Source organism: Nicotiana tomentosiformis, chromosome 1, assembly GCF_000390325.3.
Source record: "Nicotiana tomentosiformis chromosome 1, ASM39032v3, whole genome shotgun sequence".
Lineage (NCBI taxonomy): Eukaryota > Viridiplantae > Streptophyta > Magnoliopsida > Solanales > Solanaceae > Nicotiana > Nicotiana tomentosiformis.
In genome coordinates this window covers 78,377,790-78,393,060 of record NC_090812.1, presented here as the reverse complement: position 1 = coordinate 78,393,060, position 15,271 = coordinate 78,377,790, and the positions used below count along the sequence as shown (strand labels likewise).

At 36.5% G+C, this 15,271-nt stretch overlaps 1 protein-coding gene across 2 annotated transcripts; it reads left to right on the top strand.

Moving 5' to 3' along the window:
• The first annotated feature begins 1,034 nt into the window (after positions 1–1,034).
• Positions 1,035–15,026, top strand: LOC104087215 (pentatricopeptide repeat-containing protein MRL1, chloroplastic). 2 transcript variants are annotated; one of them, XM_009591625.4, is made up of 19 exons: positions 1,035–1,453; positions 2,993–3,704; positions 3,888–4,116; positions 4,697–4,760; positions 4,842–4,986; positions 6,540–6,655; positions 7,583–7,711; positions 7,864–8,037; positions 8,150–8,314; positions 8,554–8,694; positions 9,965–10,064; positions 10,435–10,543; positions 10,658–10,749; positions 12,045–12,135; positions 12,881–13,112; positions 13,209–13,301; positions 13,622–13,670; positions 13,875–13,968; positions 14,385–15,026. In XM_009591625.4, exons 1-19 carry the CDS (start codon positions 1,139–1,141, stop codon positions 14,617–14,619), a joined length of 3,285 nt encoding a protein of 1,094 aa, XP_009589920.1. In that variant the 5' UTR covers positions 1,035–1,138; the 3' UTR covers positions 14,620–15,026. The 2 variants fall into 2 exon arrangements, with proteins under 2 accessions (XP_009589920.1, XP_009589921.1); XM_009591626.4 differs by having other exon boundaries at positions 1,036–1,453; positions 3,086–3,704.
• The last annotated feature ends 245 nt before the right edge of the window (positions 15,027–15,271 follow it).

The following is a 15,271-nucleotide window of genomic DNA, read 5'->3' as shown; positions in this document are numbered from 1 at the left end:
TTTTAAGCTATAAGCCTGTAATTCTTTTTTTTTTGGCAATCGATTCGCTGTTAGAATTATAAAAAATCCACTACTAAGATTTCTCTATTTCTATATATTAAACCGAAAACTATAGTTTAAATCAAATTGAAACTCACCTATCTAGCACACCTTTTGATAATAACATGTAATTACTCGACAATACACAATCAACCGATTTTTAATAAAAAATAAAGTTATGTCAAGTATGTCTTTTTTGTTGATATTGAGACCGGTTTTTCTTTCATAATGATGCGTGCACGCATGCATTTAGATTAAGAAGCTAATATAGTGGGGTTTTGGCATGCTTTTTGTGGCTATTGACACCGATTGTTCTTTCATAATTTTATTATGATGCGTGTAAGCATGCATTTATCTTATGAAGCTAACAAAGTGGGGTTTGGACTATGATTAAGCAGTTCGGAATTTGCATTGTTTTGGAATATCTAGTTTCAATCTTGTTTTTGATCAATATTAACCAATCAGCTGATAGGTAACTTGCTTTTGATTGAGGTTAGAAAATAGATAAAGAAAATTCGACCAATGTCATAAGGTAGTACCGAGTACGGAAGACAAAAAGGAAGTGGTATAGTTTTTCCCTGCGAACTTTATTGATATTACTTTTATCCAATTTTTACCATAAATGTTCTTGGATGGAAGTTCGAAAATTGATACTTGAATTATAAAGTCTCTTAGTTTAGCTTGTTTTATTGCAAAGTACTCCCAGGATGTAAAAACTATGAATTTGAAGAGATTAAATTGATTTTTAGGTTTCGCATAAGTGCTACTATTTATTTTTTATTTGCAGATTAGTTGTTTATCAATATTGATTACAATTTTTGCTTCAACTTATCTACTTTTAAAAATATTATAGGAGCAAGCATTACAATATTGTTTTCTTGATTTTGTATTTCATTACAAAAAAAGAATAAAAGAAGATATCTTCTAACGGCTCAGATTTTGATACAGTGATGACTGAACAGGCCACGTTAGCAAACATCGTTCCTTCCGTCAGCTCCTAACTTCCTATCCAGTCATCACGCTATCTTAAAGATGAACAAATACTCATTTCACTCCTCTCCTCCACTCCCACTTTCACTTCTCCAAATCTTCCAATTTCATGGACTCAATCTTCTCTCCAAAACCTCACACGCTTTCTTTAATTTCTTGCTCTCCAATCTCATCTTCTCTCATTCCTCGCCGCCACCAATGCCTTTCCGGTTCTATCCAGAATAATTTACGGTCCCCTGGCCTTCTTCGCTTGCGGAGGAAATGCCGAAATATTGGCTTTCAATTCAGCGCTCATTCTTCGCGATTTGTCCTCAGAGCTTCTCTTGATTCGCAATCGGTTGTGGTTGTTGCTGCCGTTGTCACTATCTCTGCTCTTACAATCATCTTTTTTGAATTTTCCAAACGAAATGCCAATATTAAGGAGGTAAGCTCCGTGATTACTCGGTCTTTATAACATTACTGGTTCACTTCTTACAGTTTTTTGGTTATTTTTCCAAAAGAGATGCCAATTTCAAGGAGGTAACTCTCGTAATTTTACGATGTGTATGTGTCTGAGCCTGAATTCCTGTTTTAGCGTGTCTATTGTAGTACACGAATGTGCTTTACTTAGTGAATTAGTGTAGATGTTCATATCTAAATGCTATTGTCGTTGTTTAATGTAGATTACCGTTGGTTCGATACATGCTCCTTGAATATGCTCCAAAGCTAACTCTTTGCTTCTTCAATTAGTAATTTGGAGTAGTATATTAGAAATGTGAGGCAATATATTACGCTAGTTGTTAAAGTTTAGTTTGATAGAGAAATTTGTACAAAATTTTTACATATGAATAGTTATAAAGGTTGATGAGAATTACATAAAAATAATACTCACTCCGTTTCAATTTAAGTGACTTACTTTCCTTTTTAGTATGTTAAAAAAGAATGCCTCTGTCTAGTAACTCTCTGGTAACAATATCCATACGTTGTTTAAGACTACAAGATTCAAAGGGCAATTTGGTACATTATACGCTTCATTAATTTAAGATGACAAGATTCAAAAGTCCTTAATTTTTTAAACTTTGTGCCTAGTCAAACTAAGACTCTTAAATTGAAACAGAGGGAGTATTATTAGTAGACATCCTAAAATATAAGGTGGAACATGAACATACTCTAGTGTAGATGTTTATAGCTAAATGATATTATTCACACAGTTTAATGTAGATTATTATTAATTCACCATATGCTGTTCGAATATTATCCAAAGCAAACTCTTCACTTATCTTCCAGAATTAGGAAGGAAAAGAGATAAAGGTTGATACTTGTATGTATAACAGACTCATGCAGATTGTGATGTGTGGTTAATTTTCCTGGAATAAACTAATTAAATAAAACAATTGGACATGGAAAAAAGTCGGTAAATGTAGCAGGGCTACCAAAGGTTGGAAATGCTTTGGTTTTGCAGATCAGTTCTGATACAACAATAACAAACCCAGTTAATTCCCACCAGTGGGGTCTGGAGTGGTTAGTATGTATGCAGCCTTACCCTTTTGACCATTTTTTAAAAATCTTTTTCTAGTTTTGAGTTGCTTCATTTATCAGTCTATTAACTCCCATATGATACTTGAATGACATTTTAAAATGTCGTGGAAGTTAGTACGTTGTATATGAGAGACCAAAACTAGGCAAAACACAACCTCTAGAACAACGTTTCTTTCAACAGACAAGTGTTTGGTCTTAGTAGTCATCTTGGAAACGTTGGGGTCTACCATCTCAACTCCTAGTTTCTGAATAAATTTATGGAAATTAAAAATATTACATCTGAAGTTTTCTGGTCATTGGCATCTAATAAAGTAAGATAAAATTTTCGGTCATTGGTACTTACAACAAGAGTAATTTGTTCTTAAGACATTAACAAGAGGTGTTACAGTTTTACCATAGTTAATTGAGGAGGAGACATATTTCTGATGTCCACAATTTTTCATAGATTTCAGCTGAGCTAACTCTTGCTTTGCGGCGACAAATAAGACATGTGATGAACTGGTTTCCACGTCATGTATTTGCTCTTATAAACATACAGGAGGAGAAATCCATCGAAACTCCAATGAAGGAAGTATCCAAAGTCAGCAATGAGCATGAGAATGGGGGGACAGATGTGCAACTAGGTGGAACCTATTTGATGCAAACCGTCATTACCAACAAAATTGAGTCTGCAGATGCTAATCAGATGGCTTCTAGTTCCGGTGGATCTTTGACCTTAGGAGCACCTGGATCTAACACACATGCTGAATCAGATGTAATACCATCATCTTTTGTGGCAGAGTTGCACAACAATTATCTGCAGGAACATCTACAGGGAACTAAAACGAGTAACAGATTGACTACAGAGGAAGTCAGTTCAGAGCATAGTGTTGGTTTGTTTCCTGCAATCAACATAGATAAAGGAATTGAAGAAACCAAGAAAACAGACCATGCACTCATGGTGGACGGCGGACTTAAGATAGCCCATAAACATGTTGCAGAGGATGAAGTTAGTATCCATAATCTTATTTTCAGGGATTCTGCACGCAAAGAGTTGTACTCGTTCTTTGAGGCATCTACCAAAAATCTAAATGGTCAAAAAGCATTGACTTCTCATGCTTCCGGTGAACGCATTAGTGTCTTTTCACACACCTCAAAAGTTTCTTCAATACAAGCAGGTAAGGCATCTCTTCAGATTCTCGTTATACAGCAGGGTGTTCAATGGAAATGCTGCAACCTCTTCATTCCATTTTATCTTTTTTTTTGTACACTGCCCTTGAGGGTTCTTTTTTCTTGGTTTGTTTGCTTTTTCCTCCGTGTCCCTCTGTATGGATTTTTGACGAGATTTAATTATTTTCCAGAGGATTTTAAGGAGAAAAGGCCTCATGGATGTTATAAAGAAGGACCATTCAATAACAAGGACATTGGGAAAAGAAAGCACCATTTCACTAAGAAGGAAAAGAGCATTCTATTGGACAATGGTAACACAAAGCAGTTTCCGATTCCTAATCCAAAGGGGATCCAAGTGTGTGATGGACCTCAACCATCCGATCAATTCAGAGCTTATCGCCATTTCCTCAGAGAGGGCAGGTAACCTATTGTTTGACCGGTTGATTTCATTATTTGGACTGGTCGTAGGCTTGTCATCAATAATATTCCATGAAAAGATTAGCACATAATAAATGATACTCCCTTCATTTCAATTTATATGATACACTTTCCTTATCAGTCCGTTCCAAAAATAATGACACATTTCTATATTTGGAAACAATTTAACTTTAAACTTTTATTTTACCAACTTTACCCTTAATCAGAAGCTTTTGTAGTCACACCAATGTCATGGCCCCACAGAACTTTTGCCCCTTAAACTTTTAGGACATTTTTTTTTTTCCTCTTAAACTTTGTACCAAATCAAAATACATCATCTAAATTGAAACCGAGGGAGTATTTGTGATGTACTTATAATAAAAATGATACTTATAATGTCCAAATGTTATCCTGTCGGATTTTGTCCTGCTTCTTTCTCGTAAAACTATTGCAATAGTAACTAAATTTAACAAAATGATATTACCGATTGAAATAAAATTATATAACCACAGGCTGTGGAACATCCTTGGTCTGTTGCTCTTGTTTATACATTCAAGCTCACACACAAGAATTCCTGCTGCAGGTTGATGGACTGCATAGAAAGGCTTGACAATATGGAAAGGCACGGTTCATTGAATATGGATAAAGTAAACTGCTCGCTTATATTCACTTCATATTCTATTTATGAATTTTGGCTTGTTGGTAATTTGTTAAAGATCCCATTACAGGTGTATCATGCTGGTTTCTTCCAAGCCTGTAAAAGTCAAAAGGCGGTGAAGGAAGCTTTCCGTTTCACCAAGCTTATCCAAAATCCAACTCTAAGCACATTCAATATGCTCTTGTCTGTATGTGCAAGCTCACGGGATTTGGAGGGTAAGTTTTCTTTCTCTTGGTACTTATTCCTGTTTCTTTTTGTGTAAGGTTCTTTGACGCGGATTGACGGACGCAAAACACACACTTAAATTGTGCTCGCTAGTCAAAGATAGTATAGTACAATATCGTATCCACAGGGATTGGAGTTAAACAGTATTATCGTAGTTCGTAGCTCGATTGCTATCCAGGAGGATCAACCATGGGGATTTATACAATTAAGAATTGAAATTAACTAAGAATCTAAACTATTGACTAATGACAATCGCAACAAAGGTAAGCAAGGAAGTTGTCAATGGGAGAAAATATGGGTTGATAGCATAGGTGCAAGATAATTGTTCGGGATCTAACTCTAGATAATTCACTTCTAATGTTCAAGTGAGTCTCTCGAATTCACTTAATTATCAGTACGATTGTTTAGTAGAAATTCTTCTCTCGATTAAGTTTCAACCTCATAATATGAACCAATTTAAACTCGGTGAAGATATGCAAGAATTCCTAATGGATTGGTCTTTAGGAGAACCTCTTTCGATTATCCTCCTAATTAGGTTTAATCAAGGATTCAACTAGCTTCTTTCGATTACTTAGAAGAATCTATGAACTCAACCAACAATATAGTGCAAATATATCACAAGTTATGCCTCTCTCGATTACAAGAACAAGTGAACATAGATACAACAATTAAATTTTCCAAAAACGATTCAAATACAAAAAAGTAGAGTTATAATCCACAAACAACTATCAATACACCAAATCCATCAAAATCCAAAAGATTCTACTCCATAGACATGGGATGAAACAAAAGTATAGGAAAACATAAATACAATCCAAACCCGGATCTTGGGTGAGGAAGGAAGGATGAAATCCTTGTGCTCTATCTTCTCCTTCTTCTCCTTAGCTTACTTAGGTCTCAGGTATGTCAAAAGTGTAGAAATGGTATTTTTTCCGTGTATTTAAACTATCCCCCAAATAAACCCCGGACGAAAATACCCTTTTTAGCGGAATTGGGAACATACTCTAACATTTTTGCACTACCGCACCGCATGCCGCGTCGTTGTGGACAATTCCAGAACACTTTGCCAATCATTTTCTGGGCATAAATTACACAGCCGCGGCGCCCCATGCGGCGCGGCAGTGTATTTGTCTTAGAGTACTTCGTTTTTTTCCAATTTTGACATCCGGACTTGGTACTTGACCCCCGAACGCGATCCCGATTTAATGCATTGGACTTCTACTCAGACTTCAAAGCTCCAAATAGCTCGAATTTGCTCCGCAACATCTAAATAACTCGGAATCATTCCTACACGGCATACAATACATAATAAGTGCAAAACACTACTTATTAAAGCTCAACATAAGTAAAGTGCAGTGAATTAGAGTACAATAAGCGACTAAAACACAAGAATATAGCTTACCATCACGGATAGAGAGGACGAAGTGCAAGGGGATATCTTTTTCCTTAGACTTTGGAAATCGAATTTCAATAATTTCTTCTGAAATACAACCATTTGTCTTTATCCCGTCGTAATTATGGTCAAGTTATTTTGTTTGCTTAGGTGCTTTTCGAGTGCTTCAACTTGTCCGTGAAACTGGACTGAAACCTGATTGCAAGCTCTACACTACTCTTATATCAACTTGTGCAAAAGCTGGGAAAGTTGATACCATGTTTGAGGTAAGTGCTTCGATTGTGGTTTCTCATGAAAAAATGTTATATTTATAGCTTATCTGTGATTTTCATTCAAGGGTCTTTTTTCTTATTTAAATCCTGTTTATCTGAGTGAATGTTGGGCCTCTAAGGGCCAAGATATGTGTTGCAAATGTGGATGTTATGTTGGCTGTGCGATTAAACAAGATTTAAACTAGATTATAATGAGAGAAATTCACTTAAAATGACTTGGTTATGTCCTACGGCGACTTCCAGATGCACGGTTCGTAGGTGTGAAACCATGATGAAGGTGTTAAAAGGGGGACATGGTACACCTAAAATCACATGAGAGGAAGTTCTCCGGAAAGACCTGCAATCTCTTGGAATCCATATGTAGAAAAAAATAGATGAAAAAGATACATATAGAGTCTTATTGATTTTAGAGATTTGTATGTAGAAAAATGTAAAGAACTTCTAGTGTTACAGAATCTAAATTATTGCATATTAGATCTGGGATCTATGCTGCATGGACTCTCCAAAATTCTGCTGCTCGTGTCGGATCCTCCAAAAATGCACTACCTTTGGATGGTATGACACGCAACAACGCACCTGGCGACATTTTCGGAGAGTCTGAGCAACATAGTATGGGATAGGTCTAAGTGGAGCGACATGTATAGTGAGGGATTCATACAGCCGGTCTTATATAGCTTGGGTTTTAAGTCATAACAATATCTGGCAACGGGACAATGATGTCAACGAGTACTTCAAAGGGGAGAAACAAATTCACGACATTTCTCATAATTGCTTTTTAGACTGAATGATAGTTGATATGCTGCTCCCATTAGTTGCATCTTGTTTTTTATATAAGTAAACCTGCATGAATTCTTTGAATCTTACTGCCTATCCTTGCACCTTGTATGCAATCTTTCGAGTTGATATTTTCTGAAGTTGTAGGTTTTTCATGAAATGGTCAATGCTGGAGTTGAACCAAATGTTAATACATATGGTGCACTTATTGATGGGTGTGCTAAAGCTGGACAAGTTGCAAAGGCCTTCGGTGCCTATGGTATAATGAGATCTAAGGTATAACTTTATCTACTTAGGGCATACAATTTTAGAGGGTATTGCTTTAACATTTCATTCATATCAGCTTATTATTTACCAAATCATACTGAAAAGTGACATGTACTTAGACCGCCAAATATCTCACGTTGGATTCATGTTGTATTCAGTAGAATGTGAAGCCAGATCGTGTTGTATTCAATGCTCTTATCACAGCTTGTGGTCAATCAGGAGCAGTGGATCGTGCATTTGATGTCTTATCTGAGATGAAAGCAGAAGCACGACCAATAGAACCTGATCAGATTACTATTGGGGCTTTGATGAAGGCATGTGCAAATGCCGGTCAGGTATATGTGCATTCTGTTTTTGCTTAAAAATCTATATCTTGGTTGAATGGGACTGATGTTCCCACATTTATTCTCTTCTATCATGATTAACCATGGACATCAATTGCTTTAGGTTGATCGAGCTCTGGATGTTTACCGTATGATTGATAAATATGATATCAAGGGCACAGCAGAGGTTTACACGATTGCTGTAAATTGTTGTAGTCAAAATGATAACTGGGATTTTGCGCGCAGCATTTATGATGACATGACTAGAAAAGGTGTTTATCCAGATGAGGTAGTAATTTTTAAACTGCTGTGTTTGCATATCAGTAAATTATTTTACATTTTGATGACTTGAAATTCTTAATTTTTGTTGGCCTCTATCTCCAAAATATTGCTTCTCAACCATGTTGCAAAAAATCAGAGCTTGATGCATCCATCTTTACATCATTTTGTCAGCATTAAATCAAAACTTTGCCACTGAGATCTTTGACCGTATATTTTTAAAAACTTAAGTTTCGTTTATTTGTGCAGATGTTTATCAGTGCGCTGGTAGATGTGGCAGGGCACGCTGGTAAGTTGGATGCTGCATTTGATGTTCTAGAAGAAGCCAGGACTAAAGGCATAAATGTGGGATCTATGTCATATAGCTCATTGATGGGAGCCTGTAGTAATGTATGAACATTCCTTTTTGTGTTTCTTCATATAGACAAATGTACTATCTCTGCTTTCTGCTCTCTCTCATCTCTGCAATGGATGACTAGAACTTGTCTGTTTACGGTTATCTTCCTCTTCGATTGAGATCTCAATATCAATATTGTGGCTTAAATTTGCATTTAAAGATGGAAATTGATATCAATGAGTACTACCTGCTCTTGGTCTCAATATTGATGTGGATTTGATCCCAGTGTAGTTTGGATATGCTGTAATAGGATGAGAATGTCATAAAACTTACTTGTTCAAAATTATGTGCAATACTGACATCTTTTTTTCCATATCTTGTGGTTAATGAAGCTTCCTTATGGCAAAATGTAGTTTTTCATGGAACAATGTGAGAAGTTTTGAGAAACATACATTATGCAAATGCGACACTGCCTTCTGTTTTTTCATATATCGTGATCAAGTAGCTTATGTACCAATTGTGTGGGATTTAGTTGCTTAATCGTAAGACACGTTGACTCCTAAATCTCCAAAGAATTTGTCTTATTCACTGTGTGCAGCCTTCTTTTATGACCGTGAACAATAGTAATATTTATGCCACTTTTATAGTTTATTGTGTTTTATAGATGCTTCTAAGAAGTGATCATCAGACACGTAATGAAGGGAGAGATATAGAGGGAGGGATGTCTTACCGGTCACTATTCTACCAAGCAAGCCCTCGAAGTAGTCAACCTGTGTTCTATCTGTATTTCTTTTGCCAATCGTGAAGTAGCTTTTAGGAGAATTTAAAATAGTGAAAAGCATCAAGGAGAAACATCTTGTCATGGGAAGACACTGTAGACAGGGAAATAGTTGGAAGAGATCCATAGTTAACCAATGCACTAATAAACTCTAGTTCCCTTTACTATATTTCCAACAATAGCAGAAGAAACAATACGTCAAGTCAAATCAGTATCAGGTTGAGGTTAAGAATTCCTTGGAAGACCATATATTTAACAAGCTGGAATGTATATCATGTTATGTTCCACTTCTCTGTCTAAAATAAAGAAATATCTTACTAGCATTAGTTAGGTGAAATATTTCACTGCTGCCAAAATGAACCTGTTTTTGCTGTTATATCTATCATTTCAACAAACATGGACTTTCTTTCTATCAATAGCAAGTATTAGCCCCAATACCCTTAGATGCTGCTAGTTTTCTTTGTGCATCAGAGGCTCTATTGGTCTTAATGTTTCTTTCAAAATCTTGTGACTTGGTTTAAAACACTTTTCAAATCCATCTGCAGGCAAAGAACTGGCAGAAGGCACTAGAATTGTATGAGGATATTAAAGGCGTCAAGTTAAAACCAACCGTTTCAATGATGAATGCATTGGTAACTGCATTATGTAAGTCACATTTCTCTTGAAACTTTTTCTCAGCGTAAGAGCATTTCACTGATGCTTGTTTTGGCTCTAAATATCTAAACTCTAGTGTTTTTCTTTCTCCTGATCAGTTTTTATTTTTATAAGGTTCATTATTCAATACCTATAAGTGGTCTCAGTCCATTGCTAGAGCTAACTTGGATGTTTCTTTCATGATTCAGAATCTAGCTTCAATAGTTGCTTTATAACCTTTCCAGATCATCATCTTATTTTTTGCTATGACACCTAATATGTTTATAACGGAGGACGACCTTACTTTGTAGGTGTCTGTATATGCTGGTTCCCAGTTCTTGTGTATTTGCTTAATTTCCTCAATGAGATGTGTTTGTAATAGGTGATGCCGATCAATATCAGAAGGCTCTGGAAATTTTTTCTGAAATGAAGAGAGTGGACCTATGCCCTAACACCATTACATACTCCACTCTGTTAGTGGCAAGTGAAAAGTAATAGCTTGATTCCTTTACATTGAGGTTTATGTATATGACCACTATCTCCTGTCAATTTATCAGTTTTGGTATATCTGAGTTTTATCATTTATTTCAACTATCTCATGACAGAAAGGATGACTTGGATATTGGCCTCATGCTTCTTTCTCATGCTAAAAAGGATGGCGTTTCCCCAAACCTTGTTATGTGCAGATGTCTTCTTGGTAAGAATTATAAGCTTGTTATTTGATTGCATAAGCTATATTGTATCTTGACTTGATGTACGGTGCTACAACATCCTTACGAAGAGGGATTGGCTGCTTTTCTTTTATTTGGATATGTTCATAGTGGTGGAAAGACTAAACAAATGATTTTTGTTTTAGGCCCGCCCATCTGACAAATTAACAAGTTGAAATTTGATCCTTCCATCAATGGGATCAGGCATCTATATTATGGTGTACAGGGAACAAAGTTTTGAGAGATTTTGGTTCCCGGGCACCTACTGATACTTATGTGACAATTATGGCTACGTCCGTCTTATATGGGGGAAACACAAGGATAAGCCTACCTTATTGCTAGAAGGGCCTTATAGCTTATACATAAGCCTGCTCGTTGGTTGATTTTGCTTCTGGAGCATTTATATCTAATTGACCCCTTCTAGCAATTCTTAGACCAAATGAAGGTCATAAAAGATGATACCTCTGTGCATAGAAGAGTTTCTGAGCCAATGATGGACTTTCTGGTCATGTCCTTTTTACACGGTGGCCACGAATGGACGAGCCTATGACCTAACCTCCAAGCCCTTAAATAAGCCTTCGATTCAGTGGATGCTGCTCCAGGAGCATTTTGGCTCCAAATAACGATCTCCTGGAAATTTAGAATTAATGAAGGTGATAAGAGATGCTGGAATTAGCAGTGAGCAGGGAAGTGAATCTCATGTGGAGATACTAATCTCCCTAACCAGTCTAGGATAAGTTGGATTCCTTTGGTCTGTTGCTACTCCACTAAATCCATTCTTTAACACGGACTTGGTGTTTTTATCAAATAAATTTCTGACTTGTCACAAAAGAATAGAAGTGCCTTCTCTTTGCCCAGTCTTTGCTAAGTTTATAATTTATTGTGCCACCGTAACTTGGCATCACCCATGGAGGGAAAGGCCTTTTGCTAGTCACACCATTAGCTGTAGGAACTTCCTTCAAAACCGAATGGTGCTTAGTGTGGAATTTTGTGCATATAACCATGGTGCCAATGTAAAGAATGTTTTTAGGATATCATCCAAGTTTCTACTAGAGTGGCATGCTTCGTGAAGCCAGTATCAGTAACCATGCCCCCCTCACTTGGTCATTGTAAAGAAGAGGCTCACAACCTTCTGCAGTTTTTGTTTTTTCTTGTCCTTCATAACAAGAATGTTCACTAGTCCTGCCATTATTTTTCACTTCTACTGTAGCAATGGAATTTATTTGTTGTGTCATTTGGTTTGGACATCACAATTATTTGATTATGTGGATTTTTCTTGTAGCTATGTGCTTAAGGAGATTCCAGAAAGCTTGTACACTTGGTGAGCCTGTCTTGTCTTATAACTCTGGTCGCCTGCAGCTTGACAGTAAATGGTATGCTTCTATTTAATCTGGTATTGATTCTGACATGTCTATTAAAAAGGGAAAGCAGAAGGAAAATTATATTCTGTTACAGTGATGATGATGTTTAAGATCAACATCTCCATCTAAAATGCCTCCAGTAATACTGTACCACCTCTTTATTGTTATTGTTATTTTAGTTTATCAGATACTGAATTCTGAAAGCTTTGAAATGTTTAGGCTCAACTTCGTGGTGTATTAAGATGGACGTAAAATTATCTTTTAGTGAATGCCCTCAATTTCTTTGTAAAAGTAGTTTATATGAGATGCCATGTTGAACATACTGTTGCAATCATGTAATGAGATAGACTGGTTGTCATTTCGATTCTGTTACATATTTCAGGGAATTTGGCACACAGTAAGAAATTGTCTTTAAGAATATTCTTTTCTTGAGTGGATAAGGGGACTGGACTGCTTGTGCTTAGTGCAAACATAAAAGATGTCACTAATGTTATTAACATGCTGGCTTTGGAAAAGACTTTGTACATATAGTGGTCACTATTTCCTAGCACATTTGTGGCTGAATTATTTGAAATCTCAGATGGGTAGGCTGGTGGATTTATCATCACATCTTTCATGTCTCTCTTTCCTATTTCTCCGACTATATGTCATTGAATCAGAAAAGATATCCGTCCCTTAAGTGGCTAAACAGCTCTTTCTGAGGCCAGGAAGAAACAAATTTCTTTTTTTCCTCATGAAATTCTTAATTGGTCTGCAGGACATCGTTGGCCTTAATGATCTACAGGGAAACAATTGCTGCTGGTGTGGTGCCCACAATGGATGAGCTATCACTAGTTCTGGGTTGCCTACAGCTTCCTCGCGATGCATCACTGAAAGAAAGACTTATTGAGAATCTAGGATTAACTGTTGAAACGTCAAAGGGCTCAAACCTGTGCTCTTTGATTGATGGATTTGGTGAATATGATCCCCGTGCCTTTTCATTGCTTGAGGTCCGTGGTCTATCTTAGTTGTCTTTTATCATGTATGCAACTGTATCTTGTTGGTTATTGTGGTGGATCATCTCACACGATATTCTTGTTTCTTAGGAGGCAGCTTCACTTGGGACCATCCCTTTGACTTCTTTAAAAGGAAATCCTGTTGCTGTCGATGCGAGGAATTTGCACATTCATACAGCTCAGGTAAGCTTGTGTAAAATCTTACCCACATGAAAGACGAGCTTAGTTAGTTTTTAGCATCATTGATAGTTACTAATAATTGTAAGTTTGTCCTTTTGGCTGCAAAGATCTCTTTTTCTCCTGTTTTTCTCTCTCCCCCCCTTTGCAGGATTCCTTATAGTTTTTAAGACTTAAGAAGTTAAAAGTTACTTTTCATGTATCTTTCTGTATTCCTTTTGCTAATCTTATACATTATATGGGTTCCCCATCCATTTTCTAGACAATTTTGCTTATACTTGTTTGGTGGTTTTCTTTTCTTATACTTTTTTCTTAAAATTAACCAGGTATATCTTTTGACTGTCCTAAAGGGTCTCAAGCATCGTCTGGCTGCAGGTAAACAATATTTTGATACATACAAATCTTCTTTTAAGTGATGGAGTTTTGAAATGCCATGCATGTATATTAGTGGATTGAAATTCACTCCAAATTTCCCTTCAGTGATAGCTTGTTTCTATTTGCTGTGCATATTGAAATAGACTGGAAATATCTTCATTATTAGAATAACTTGATTTATATTTAACATGGGAAATCATGCAGGTGCAAAAATACCAAACATATCCATTCTACTCCCTGTAGAGCAGTCACATATTCAGACACCCACTGGCGAGAAAACAATTAAGATTGCTGGAAGGTAACCAGAAGAAATTTCCATTTTGCATGTTCGTGTAACGCTTCTTTTCTAAATTAAAGTTAATATCGGAACATGGAAAGGACAAATGTAGGACCGAGAGAATTATGTTAATTTGGTAGTACAACAAGTCTTGCATTTTTGGTAATGCCTCGCATTAAGCTACAACTTTTAGTAACATTTTCGTGTCTCACATGCACTATGAAAGAAACCAAAAAATCACTAGCTGGAGAAAAAAAGAAAGCCGAGGTGCCATTTGCAAAAGTGAAAAACATTTCATTCCAAGTTAGCTTAATAGCGTTAATTCTTCTTGTGCTCCAGTACATATTTTGCCTTCTTTTTTCCGGGAAGGCTTCGATACAGCATTGTAGGAGCTGCAGAATGACATAACATTCAAAATGCTCTTATTTGGTCAACAGGATTAACCGGGCAGTTGCAGCACTTTTGAGGAGGCTTGGCTTGCCTTATCAAGGGAATGAATCATATGGGAAGATTCGAATCAATGGTGTTATTGTGAAAAGGTGGTTCCAGCCAAAGCTCGAATCCCCTTTCAGTTGGGAACAGACAAATCTGAGCTTCTCCCAGACACGGCTAAGAAAAGGAATAAGCCATCAGCAGCGTAATATTCGAACAAGCAATTTGTCCTTAGATTAGGAGACATACAAGGAGGCTAATAAAAACTAGGTATCACATTTTCTTAATTACTTGATGCTCTGGTTTATCACCATGATACAAGAGAGTGCTGTAGCTGCCAGTTGACATTTTAAGGGAACTTGGAGAACTGGCTTGGTACCGTTTCTTGATGCTGGAGGAGAAAGAAGCAAGAAAAAAGCATCCAAACTGAGGGAGCCCTTGTACTGCAATCCGTGCTCGTCAATTTTGGACCAAGTATTTATACATGATGATCATATGAAGTGCCACTGTGTTGTTCATGTGCAGTTTTGTAATATTGAGTCGGGTTATGATGATTAGTCATATGTGGCTGTTTGAGATAGACGAGTAAATGTTATCAAATCAATATATAAATAAATAAATTATATAGGGATCTTTTTTTCCATTTAGCATCCCATCCCCTCAATTTTTCATAATAAGATGTAAGCTCTGGACTTTCTCTTTCTGCTACTTCCCACTTCGATAACAACAATCAATTCAGGGGTCATTTCGTGGGTTGTATTAGTAATTAATCCCAACATAATAGTGTCTTTAAAAAATAAAATAAAAAAAGAACAAAAACCAAAAAGCTTCCCCAGAATTGTCACTTCTTGCTTTGCTACCCAAGGATGCATTTAAGTTGCTGCGTTCTCAT

Bases quoted from the DNA above. Each gene is read 5' to 3' on its own strand.
- LOC104087215 (XM_009591625.4), top strand. From the start codon at position 1,139: ATGGACTCAATCTTCTCTCCAAAACCTCACACGCTTTCTTTAATTTCT. The intron at 7,712-7,863 runs GTATAACTTTAT...TGTATTCAGTAG, and splicing joins ATGGTATAATGAGATCTAAG to AATGTGAAGCCAGATCGTGT. The intron at 8,695-9,964 runs GTATGAACATTC...ATCCATCTGCAG, and splicing joins TGATGGGAGCCTGTAGTAAT to GCAAAGAACTGGCAGAAGGC.